Source organism: Schistosoma haematobium, chromosome ZW (assembly GCF_000699445.3).
Source record: "Schistosoma haematobium chromosome ZW, whole genome shotgun sequence".
Classification (NCBI taxonomy): Eukaryota; Metazoa; Platyhelminthes; class Trematoda; order Strigeidida; family Schistosomatidae; genus Schistosoma; species Schistosoma haematobium.
The window spans coordinates 80,123,134-80,135,861 of NC_067195.1; the positions used below are offsets into that span (position 1 = coordinate 80,123,134).

The 12,728-nt window shown below is 33.1% G+C and overlaps 1 protein-coding gene across 1 annotated transcript in view; it reads right to left on the reverse strand.

Moving 5' to 3' along the window:
* The window catches only part of FNDC3B (Fibronectin type III domain-containing protein 3B), a 134,537-nt gene that overhangs the window by 72,322 nt on the left and 49,487 nt on the right, over positions 1-12,728 (reverse strand). Inside the window, exons 6-9 of the mRNA XM_051218880.1 lie at positions 10,796-11,427; positions 8,087-8,146; positions 7,990-8,028; positions 3,695-3,926 (exon numbers count right to left, since the gene is read on the reverse strand). Coding sequence (XP_051072606.1) covers positions 3,695-3,926; positions 7,990-8,028; positions 8,087-8,146; positions 10,796-11,427 — 963 coding nt within the window. The remainder of the gene's footprint in view (positions 1-3,694; positions 3,927-7,989; positions 8,029-8,086; positions 8,147-10,795; positions 11,428-12,728) is intronic.

A 12,728-nucleotide genomic window follows, 5' to 3' on the forward strand; every position in this document is an offset into this window, starting at 1 on the left:
TAACCGTGAAGAAATCAATTATTTTATTTTTCAGCTTAACAATTGAAATGACTTAACTGTCATAATAAACATAATCATTTAACTAATACAATATTAATCATAAAATAATACATGATTTTATTAACAGTAGGGTGTATTTATTATGAATTGATTTCAGTTAAAGTAGTAGTGAAAATCAAAAAGGATTGAACAGCTGTTTCGTCGTATTATATAGGACTACACAGTGACAAGGTATCGAAGACGTTTCTAAGGCTCAACCACATGACCTTCAAGTTTAGAGGGGAACATCTAACTATTGAAACCATTAGAGCAGGATGACTTTATAGTTATTTAATTCACACACACACACTCGCTCTCTGACACAAATAGACACATACTCATTTTCTTGTTAATTTAAGTGTGTGTTGACTCAAGTGTTCTATAACTAAATTTTGTTGAAATGAAGAAAAAAACTAGTAACAGTTAGAAAATTCGCTAATTTATACATAAATGGAGAGGTGTAGTGCTTTATTGTTAAAAATAAGTTACACAGAATAATAAAACAGATCTAAATTATCATGAAATTAGTGAGTAGATGTACATTTTTAAGACTTAAAAACAATGAAGAAAGTTTGTAGCTCAGGTAGATGCATTTAGTGGTAGAATGTTCTCTGAGCTACTTTTTAAAGTAAAATGTTGATGATACTACGTCTCCAGAACGACAATAAAAACACTGGAATAAAACCAGTTAACTTGGAGAACACAACACCACTGACAATATTTTGAAGAGAACCACCAATGAGTCATTTTCGAAAAGTATATGCATTCCTCTCGATCAGATTTCCCAATCTTACCTTGTAATAATGGGCAATGTATTTGAGTTTTAGGATGAATACAAACATTCAGTCATAGGTAAAGACAACTGACGGGTAAGAAATATGATGTATTCCATATCCTTACTTTCACTAATTTTTAATGCACGTTTATTATTTCAAAAGGAAATATAAAGAGTAAGTATTCAAAATTGACATCATAGACAATAAGATGAAAAATAGTATACTTATGTATCAGTGTGATAACACTGAAAGAATAGAAAATAAACCCATAATGGAATAGGAAGTAATAGGGAAAGATAATACGATTTATTTATCGTAAATCCTTATTACCAATAGAAGTATGCCATAACTCACTCACTTTCTTTATGTTTATGTAAATATGAATACTGTGTGTGCGGCAATTTCCTTTTGAATAAATCGATCGTGAGGAGATAAATTCGAGAGATAATTGGATAATTAAGATTATAATTAATATAGTAATCTGGTCAAATCAGCTATGGAGGATTACAAGACTATAGTAAAATTTATTAGCTATTGAATCGTCAGTGGAAATAAAGTGAAAAATCACATTGAATTCAGTGCATACACCCGTTGTACATTAGGAAAAGCATATATATATATATATATATATATATATATATATATATATATATATATATCGCCTTTTAATGGTAAGCTGTTAATCACAAGCAAAGTCAATTAAAGAATTGTATTTAACTCGGTACAGTATAGAATTGTTTACTTTGATTTTTTCTTGATGAATATTTCGAAATTATATTTTCTGTCAGGCATGAGATGAATAAAACTCCGCCTGGAGTCCCTCCGGGAGCTATAGCCGGTCCCCAGCCCGGATAAAGGAGGAGGGTTGGGCATGGGGTTAGCGACCCCATCCCGTAGAAAACTTACTCGCTAAAAAAACGCTAACCAGAAAATGAGATGAATAAGTTGAACTTTGAGGACTATCCTACCGTGAATTATTATACATATTTTTATTGTATATTTTATTAATTATTTAGTTCACAGTAATTTTACATTACCTTAATTATAAGTTGTCAGTTAATTCATTAACTGTCAGTATGTGTTTTAATTTGCAGAAATTACCGCTAATTAATTGTGTCCATTACTCAGTTTTGAATCATATATGACGTAGTTATGTAAAGCATTATGATGCGTTACGGTTATGTAACTGATCCATGTAATCCTGTGAATTTTCGAATAATATGAAATAATAGACGGTAGGTAGCTTTACAATTTTCTTGTTCTGATTGACTATTAGAAACAGAATGAACATCGTAGACTAAAACATGGTAGAAAATGTAGTTAATATTGGCAGTCATTTATGTTGTTGGTTATAAGTGAAATTTGTTGTTGATCAGATTCGCATAAAAGTGAAATCAATATTAGTGAGCTCTATATTCTAGTGATCCTACTTAGTGAGCATATAAAAAAATTTGAATTTAGTGGTTGAATAGTAATAGTCACAGTTTATATGTATTTAGAAAAAATCCAACTCGAAATCACTAAGGAACACGGTAATACTCAACATCACCTATTTTTGTTCAAGCAAATAAATACGAACTAGCCATGATATATGATGATTAAATTATTTTAACTATATTAGCAACTTGTCGTTGAAGGGTTATAAAATCATTTAACTAACATACTTATTTCCACACACTTGTGCTTTACTAAAGGATCAGCAGTGATATCAAATAGGTAATTTCTCTAAAATGTAGCGAAGAGATTTGTATTCGGTTAAATTCCTAGCAATGTATCGTACAATACAAGCAATTGTTGTGAGATATTTTTACTCTGATTCTGGAACCCATAAGGAAAAGTCGATATTGTTTTTGTATGGCGCTCAAGAAATATGATTTGTACAAATTATTTCTTGATAACATTTAAGATGTTGATTTTAGTTAGGGTGATTGCTGAAGAAATTATCCTACAAAATTCACCGAAACAAGCTTAACAGGGTGACACAGAAACTAATTATATCCCTTTTATTACTCAAAAATGTTTTCGATTTCCAAAAACTCTCGTTTTTTATATCTCAATGGATGTTTTCTGTATATTTAAAAAAATATCGTTAAATGTTGAAACGATTTGATTAGAAGTTATTTATTGTAAAGGTAAAGAAAAATGGCAAATAATTTAAAGTTTCATACAATGGATTAACTTCAGTTAGGCAATAATTAAGAAGCAGGAAGCACTAGACAGTTGTTATACTGTAACACAAGACTTAACTGAAGGCATTCAAAACCCCATGGCCTTCAAGTCTTCCAGAGGGCCCTGACCTTCAGATAACTGAGTTGACAAATTCACTGATTAACATTTGTGGCTTCAGTTAATTTGCAACAACTAGTGAACATCATCCAGCAATATTTGTTTCAATCCCAACATGGTTCAACCTTATTGATCCCAAATTCTCATTAGATGGTTGCCTAAACAAAGTCAGTTCTGCATGTGATAAATCATGTTTTAAGACATAATACAAAGAAGTCTGAATAATGGAAAAGAAAATAATAGTACTAGATGATGAGAAACTTAAAACTAAGCATTAAGACGGAAAAATAAGACAAGAAGAGAGTATTTCTAGAATAAGCATACATTTATTATCAATGAACAAAAAAGTCGTTGATTGCTTCCAGTTTCTCAGTGGTGGCCTAGCTAAGATAAGTCAGTGGTTTAAATTACCAAACTTTTTTAGAAAGAGATTTGTAGATGGTAAGCTAAATGGTCGACTAGTGTGATAGTCATCATCAAATAGCACTCAAAAACAAAAAAAACCAGTCCTTTAAAGTTCGTTAAAGAAAAAGTAGTAAAATCAATCGAGTGAGAAAAATAAATACTAAACTGCATGCACACAGGAAACTCACATTTTTGTCTAAACCTAATTCGGATGAATTTGTAAGCACTTGAGCATATTCTAACTTGTATGATGTAATGCGTGATCCATTATCTATGCCGGGTCCCCATTTAATATGCAGGGAATTACGTGTTTGACATATTATTTGTATAGTTCGCGGAGGATTCGGCTTAGATGGCAAGGTCATGAAGTGTGCAATCGGACTAAATTCACCACGAATTCCAGAGTAGTTACAACATACTCTATAGAAAAAAGAAGTTGAAGTGACATACGTTACTTAAAAAACATTGAAACATCGATTATAACTATGATAGTAAATAAAAACTGAGTAACACAATGTATATACTATGGATTACATTTTATTATCTGACGAGAGTCGATGAAAATTGCTAAAAAAATCTACCAGTAGCCAGGAAACTTCTGGAAATACTCTAGCTAGCCAGTAGTCATTAGAAATTTCAAATATAATTCCAAAAGATAACAGGTTATCTTTCCATAATTTGGAATTATTATCCCAGTTTTAGCATGCTTTCCAGAAGCTCCTAGAATTGCCACCTTACATAAAATCCTATAAACACCTTGTTTTATGTACATAAACTAACATCGAAAGCAAAACTCTTGAGATACTTTCAACTTTTTACTTTCTATTTAGGTTTTGAGAGTAGAACATTTCTAGAGCCTGGAAAACACTTATGAAATCGATGTTTAAGCATTTAAATACAGAACTTATTCAAATACTAGGAAACGAAAAATCCTGATATTTATAGTTTGAATCATTTTAGAGTTACAGTTGATTTCACGCATGACGTTTATTCAACTATACACATTTTGGAACATAACTTGATGACAACAAGTGTTTGGAAACTAAGTTTCTTTTTTAATGAATAGACAGTCGACATGGGATGTGCTGAAGTATGTAACTCCAAGGAATTTGATATTCAAGTGCGAAAATTAAATTACACAGAGATTGTGAGGCGATTATGGAATTCTAGCTCAGTAAGAAAGATAATGGTAACTGTCAGCTAAGATTATATTTTAACAACAATCTTTCTCTAACAAGAGGTAATTTTACTCATTAATAGAATATATATATATATATATATATAGGTCACTGCCATCAACGCAATAGAGAATCAGTAGCCAAGTGAACGTGATTGATTTAGTCTAAAGTGTAATTTCGTTGAAATAGGTCTCAAATTTGTACTAACCTTCATTTTGCGGAAATTTTCGATATGATTTAACAAAAAAGTCAAGTACAGTTTGCTTGATCAATGTTCGGCTTATAGTGCTACTGTTAAACGCCCGTTTTTTGAAAAGCTAGTAGTTAAACATGTATAACAATGCAAGCAAGCGACATACTCTGTACATTAAAGTTCGATAAATACACAACGGGCTGGAATGCCAATCGTATAGGAGATACTTATTTTACAAATAAAACACATAACGCTAATAGAAACTATTGGTAATACTATTTATTTAAGTTAATGTCGCATGATAGTTCTGGTCCAGAGGTCAAGACACAAAATCTATTTGAGATTTATCATTATTATTTAGTTTATATCTAATATTAAATACCAATCAACTACAAATTTAATTCATATACATTGGTTGTTTCGATCTTTCTATGGTAATTTAGGACTGTAGTTGACTTGTCTCTTTCGGCGTGTGTGCATTCTGTGCGGATTTTCTAGACATAGTCACTAAGTCATCAGCATTTTGAGCAGAGATGGATGGTAGCTAGCAGTGGAATCAAGAATGCACGTTTCGTCTTATCTGGGAGTAATTAACTGGATGTACCTGAACCCCAAAGTTGATGTTCACCGATCGATTTCAGTTCTAAGCATCAATAGATAGATCCAAACAACCGATATATGTGAATTAAAATTCACCTCGTTGCACAAGCTAGTAGCTATTTGGGCCCAATTATTAAGTGGATGACATGATGGCGTTTAGAGCGAACTTTACTGGTTTCGATATCAGAGTGAACATCAACTCTAGGATGCAGGTACATCCAGCTGTTGATCCCCCAGTAGAATGAAACGTGAGCCTTGGATTCTACTGCTAGACCCCATTCATCGGTGCTGACAACTAAAAATATATTGCATATAGTAATTAAGATAAAAGAGGTTATTTGAATTTATCTAACAATATACTATTAAATGTTCGTATACAAATCACTTTATGGAATGATGGAGATTTTAAGCGCAGGCAGATGAATAGTTTAAGCGGTGTTATATTCAATGGCTTATATGATATAATCAACGCCTAACTAATGTTGTGTAGCTGCTGACATCACTTGAATAATCAATTGGAGCCTAAAAGTCTTGAAAGTTTTCGTCACCCTACTTTGAAATCTGATTGCATCATCAGAAAGAATAGTGAGTACAATATGTTGAGGAAAACTGAATAGATTACACGTGAAGCAAGGTACAAAAAGTTATTCTTTTCGGCCTAATTATTCAAGCAAGATCATTGTTCATACATCGTTATCTAGGTCGATTAAGGCATCTCTAAACGTGTATTTTAGTTGTACGTAACTGAGAATAAAGACTATCATTCAGTTTTTATCTCGCTTCTGAGCTAATCAAGTATCAGAAAAGTGTGTAATAACTTAATAAAACTGCAGTCGAAACTGTAGATAAAAGTTCTTACTGTTGAACTATTTAGTTTGGAACCCATCAATCCGAAGTATATATATCAATCCATGTTATTTGTAACATAGTCCGAACACTTATAAGTAGTGTTTTAATAGGTTTAGCTACCTGTCTAAGCTTACAGCAGATGACATCTCAAGAAAAATTCCGTAAATTATTAAGGACTTTAGAACTTGGACTATGATTATTTACAAGCTTTTACCTAAGCTGAGTAACAATGCATATGTGTATCAAAGATGTCACTTTTAAAAGAATACAACTATACATTAATGAAAACAGTAAGTTATAAACTGGTATGGATTAGAGATATGTCTTTCTTTAATCATCAATCAAAATGTATTTGAACTAGCAATCTGATTGTTTTTAAAAATAGTCAAAACGATTAGAAATACAACTTTAGCCAACTGAAATTGGCTCGAAACAGTTAACTTCTTTGATAAATTCTGGTTAATGCAGTAAGCGGATAAACGAGGTGATATAAATTTGCATAAAACATTACAAACATATTGATTGAACATTTTCTTATCAGTATAGGGGTGTGGAGATTGTTGAGTTTAGATTAATATCATGAATGGATCAATGTTAGACCATTATTGAAAACCTGGTAGCACTGGACGGCCACCTCGTTCTAATATGGAACTCCTCAATAGTGAGCATCGACGATCCAGCACGCAGAACTCAAACTCCGGATTGTCCTGTGCTACCAGGTTTTCGATGGTGGTCTAACAATGATCCATCCATGATATCAATCTATACATTTTCTTGTCAAGATATTCTATATTATTGAAAAATAAGAGGTCAAAATAAACAAGTTGAAATATAAGAATCATATCACCTCAATAATATCAAAGTAGTAGTGTAAGTACAAATTGTTTTTGAACATTAGGGAGAAAGTGCATTTTTGTATGATTAAGGCTTAAACAAACTTACATATTTGTAGGTATCACTACCAAGGTTTGACTTGATAAATATTCATCCCCTTCACTCAGACATCTTTTCTATGAAACAACAGTGGTTCAGTTAAGGTTAATTTTATGATTTGTTACAAATGTGACCTACTCTTATTGGGTAGTTTGAATTTATTTCTTTCAGGAGCCATTTATTTTCACAGCCTAAATTGAAAATCGCGATTACTTCACCGTAAATATGTGCTGCCAAACACATGTAGATTAAAAAACATTAGGATTTGATGTAACCGTTTATTTAAAACATGAATACTAATGAAAAAATAAAACTTCATATGCCTCTCTACATGTGTTGATTGCCTAAACATCTGTCTTAATTATATGGAATTGGGCTAATGAAAAAAAACCAACTAATTCATTTTCATTAAAATGGGGTTTGCGGAGATTATAGCAATTTTAATAGTTGAATTCATGAGTCGATCGTGGATGTGCAATATTCAGGAGTTCCATACTAGGATGAAACGGCCGTCCAGTGCTTCCAGGTTTTCACTGGTGATCTAGCTTAGATCAACTCATGGATTTAACTATTATAGTTCATTTTTCGCTATCATTATATCAAGAATAACTTAACGAGCTATTTTTTTAGTTTTTGAGAAAATGTGGCAATTATTGCATACAAACGACCAGAAACTCTTTCACAAAAGAAAATAAATCGCAAAAAATAAAAGCAATCCACCATTTCTTACCCTAATACATTAAAGGTCAATAATGAGTTATAAAGAAACCTAGAAAAAGAAAAAAGAAAAGCAAAAAACAATAGACGGAACAAAAGAGCATACTTACTTTACGTAGTAATTTGTCCCAGGACGAAGGTCTTGCAGTGATATGTAAGTAGCTTCACCGCTAAGTAAAAAATTAGACAAAATACAGAATGGGGATGTTTGGAAAGTATTTAGAAAGTGAGGTGAAAAAAATGATAATCAGTGAATCATTTGAAAACAGACTGTTGAGGTGATAAAGTTGATTTGATAAAAATATGATTTACTCGAAAGTAAATGAGAGTTGTTTATAAATAATAAATTCGCCTATAGAATAAGTTATTCCCATCTTAAGTAAATGAATTTCAAAAGAGAGTATAAAATCGACTAACTGGTTGAATTCTTTATACAAAGTCAAAGAAGTCATTTATATTTCCAAAATGAACAATCAAGATTGTATGATTATTTAAACAAAAACTATTCAACGAGGAATAACAAATTGAACTATCGCCTACCTCGTTATCCATAGGAAACCAAGGACGATCAAATGTAAACATAAATTCTTTCAATAAAGTCACTGACTTTTGGAATAAGGCATGACGACAGATGCAGACTTTTATTTTATTTATTTAAATACATAAACATTAGTACAAGGAGGCATCAAATAGATATGCGTCACATAAATCATTCGATTTGTATGATGGCTGGGATACTGCCCAGGTGCCCAAACCGAAACAGGTGTTCTTGGGGGCCATACCCTGAGCCTTTGAACTGAAGGTCTAATCCAAAAGGTAGTGGAGCAACGTCAGAAGATGAAGTCTCATGGTAGTCAGTGATCAACAATTGGTTCACACGCCATTTGTTCTCTCAGGATACTGAAGCCCATTTACACCACTGATTTGGAATCAGGGTTTTCCAACTTCCCTAGATGAACCCTCCGTGTCCACCAACCTGGTTAAAGCGCCGGACATTCGCTTTTCGTCTTCTCAATTTCGTAAACAACACCCCGCCACGAGAAGGCAGTGAGCATGACTTCCCCGGTAGTGGTTGCATGCACCTGGCCATGTGAGAACATTTCGAGAGGGATAGTTGACTCTCTCTACTCCCGGCCGTACCAGTGCATCTGGGGGCCGGATGCAGACAATTTGGTTTTGATACGCCAAATAATTGTCATTTATAATGGGAGAGTTTAGACTTAAGATTAACGGCAACAGTACAGTTTTATTTAGATTTTGTCTTCCTGTAAATCTTGCGTTACACTGCACCTTATTACTCTTTATACATTGACTTCATTCCCTAATTCTGTTTGAGCTTCTACAATCATTATTAAAACAATTGTTTCGACTCGTATCATTTTCATCTCGCTAGTTTCATGTGAATAATGACAAAATGGACCAATGCACATTTGACATATAATGACTGACATTACTAACTCAAGTCAAACTCCCAACAATCCGTGACCATTATCCTTTGTTATTTGTGGTATCTATTGCATGTCAAATATGGTAAAACTCCACTTATCATGAATTCTCATTCGCCAGAAATGTGAATCAATCGTCTGGAGGTTGAGGGTTTGATAATTGACCCGAGGATCCTGATTTCAATCACCAACAGGTCATGGATTCGCACTGTTAAAGAGCTCTATACTAAGATGAACCAGTAATTCAATGCTTCATGGTTTTCAAATATATCTGTTTCGCTCTCAGAAAGATTGAACTCTACTGACCTAAGTTTCGTATTAGAACTTCAGTGGCTATCTTTGAAAGTACTTACATACTAGTAAAGCGTGTTTTCGTAAAGATTGTTCAATCGGATTTAGTTTCTCTTACGGTGACCTCATCATTAGCATAAAATCAATACAAGAATGTCTGTTATTCTAGTTTTATGTAATTCAGTTGTATGAATGAAGTGGATGAATATTCAAACTGATGATCTAGTGGAAAGAGTTTAATGTGCTGGAATCGATAAGCCTGGATTTCATAGATTACTATCAAATGCTCTTGGGCACAGCCAGCAGAGATAATTCGCTGTTCCCGAAATGCTCACCTGTCTAAATTTTTATACCCCCCTCACTCACACGGAAATATTCTATTCAACGTCATCATACGAGACTATGACAACATAAAAATTTGGGTGTGAAAGGGGATAATTGGCACATAAACACAGAGATTGCACCTAACAAAGCTTAAGAATTCTGATACTTAGACAATGTTGAAATGAATTTCAGGAGTTTATTAGCACGAATGACGTATAAATCCTGTTTGGCATTTATGACAATAATTTACAAAGCAAACAAATATTTTCATGGTTTACATCATTAACTCATCTTCATTAGACACCATCAGCAGAAACCAGAAAGCCCTGGAGAGCAATTTCGTCCCACTATGGAACTCCTCAGCAGTGCACATCGACAACTCCACTGAGTATTCAAACCATGACCTACGATCTCGTATGTGAACCCCTGACCTTTAGACTATTGAATTGATATACCCGATGATGTACATGTTTAACTTCAGTTAATTGACTACATTGAGTGACCAACTTCCATTGCCTGTGTGGATAACTGTCCCACATCCAACATCGTTGAATTTCAATAGTCAAAGCTTCTCAATGAGATCAAATCAGTTGTTCAGTGCCTCATGGTTTTCGACGGTGATCTCAGTACGATCAACACCCTATGTAAACTATGATAATAAACATCTTCAACCATAAACAAAAATATTTACACATATATTCATAACTTTAAAAAATATTAAATTACTAAACAACAAGCAATAGGTACAATCTCACTTACATGAAAACACATTTAAAGTTTATTGTATTGCCTTTTTCAGCTAAATATAATTCAAATCGTAATGTATCCAAATCTATTGTTATTTGATAACGTTGACTGTCATCATTATTACTAATATCATTGTTAGAAGAAGTAGTAGTTGCAGTTTTTATTATTGTTGAAATATTATTAGTACTATCATCCAACTCGTGAACGTTATCATTAACAATATTATCATAATTAATGTTTGAATGTATTAAATCGGATTTACAATTATCCCCCTTTATGGTTGTTGACGATGGTTTACATTTATCGCGTAGATGATTTTTTGATGGAGAACTGGCAACTTTAAACAATTTGCCATTATTATTATTATTATTACTGCTTTCTGACAATAATGATTGCAATGATTGGCAAGAACCAACGGACAAAATTGTAGCAGTAGAATTATTAGTGGTAGCAGTTGTAGTATTGGTTGTTAATATGGATGGATTGGTAGGGATGTAATTCGTACTTGTTGTTATTGTTGTGATTGATGTGCTTGTTGCCGGCGATGATGCTGATGACGATTCAACATCAGCAACAGATGAAAGAATTAAATTTTGTGGAAATGTCAATTGAATTAATGCACTATCGCATTTAACTTCACTGATCTGTAAAAGAAATAAATAAATGAGGAATATCTAAAGCAATGAAAAGTGTATGTAAGTTATCGGGTCTAGAAAAAAGTAGCCGTCTAGAGGTTACGCGTCCGCATGTGCGAGAACAAAGGTCCAGGTTTCAATCACTAGATGTGAGGTTGTGAATGTGCACTGCTGAGAAGTCCCATACTAGGAAGAAACGACCATCTAGTGTCTTCAGATTGTTAATGGTGGTTTAACTAAGATTAGTTTGAGATTTAAAACTGTGAAAGAAACAAATTGATGAGAGCTTATATACACATAAGGCAAGCTTATTTACCACCATATGTGTATGGATTACAGTAAACAATTCTCAGCATAAAACACCCAACATCGGAACGAATTCCTCCGACGCATCAGTTGTGTCCACTAACCATAAAAATATATGTGATGTGAACAAATCTAGTTTCTCCAAAGAGTATATTGTAAGAATAACGTACAGCATTTAACTTCTTTGCGATAGGTTTCAAGTTTTTGGGTAAGAATGTAAATGCATTAACTCAAACCCATTTCCCGAAACTTCTGTCCAAATGTAATGAAAAGAAAAAGGATTTTGACACAATATTGGAAATTTTCAACCGACGTTGTGAAGATGAATTCAATGACAAACTGTGCATCGTTAATGACTAATTGTCAAGGACAAGAGACAGTTTTTATAAGTACCGATATATGTCACACTGTATCATCGTCGATTGGAACTGCAATAAACATGGTTTATCCCCCTATCTTCTAAGTTACTCAAAGACCATGAGGGCCGAACAGTTATTAGAGGGGAGTTATGGGTGCTTCCGTTATCAGTCAGTCAGTCAGCACTGCTTTCGTTATAGGCATTTTATATCATTGTTTCCAGTTTCCAAAACAGTTAGTTGAATTAAAGCCTAATAATTAATAGTTTACAAATTTCTCTAAAAATTTTCATTGATGCTATAGTTCACTTATTTTTTTAATCAACCTTAAAAATCGAGAAAAAGAACAAGAGTACTATTTAGAATGTAGTTTTATTGTTTTCTATTCACTTTAAACATCGTTTCCTCTACCTTGATTAATTACTGTATAGTGACCAGTTCCGTGTTTATCTAGTCATTAAAGCTAACCGAATTTTATCTATTGAGATAAATAGAACATAGGTCACTACTCAGTGATCAATTAATTTAAATAACTCGATTCGAAAGGGGGACAGTCAGTTACGACTCCAATCATTCAGTGTTAACACCTCTGACTGTGAAGCTAATTGACACAGACCTGAAACCCATGTGAAGCAAAATTTCCCTAAA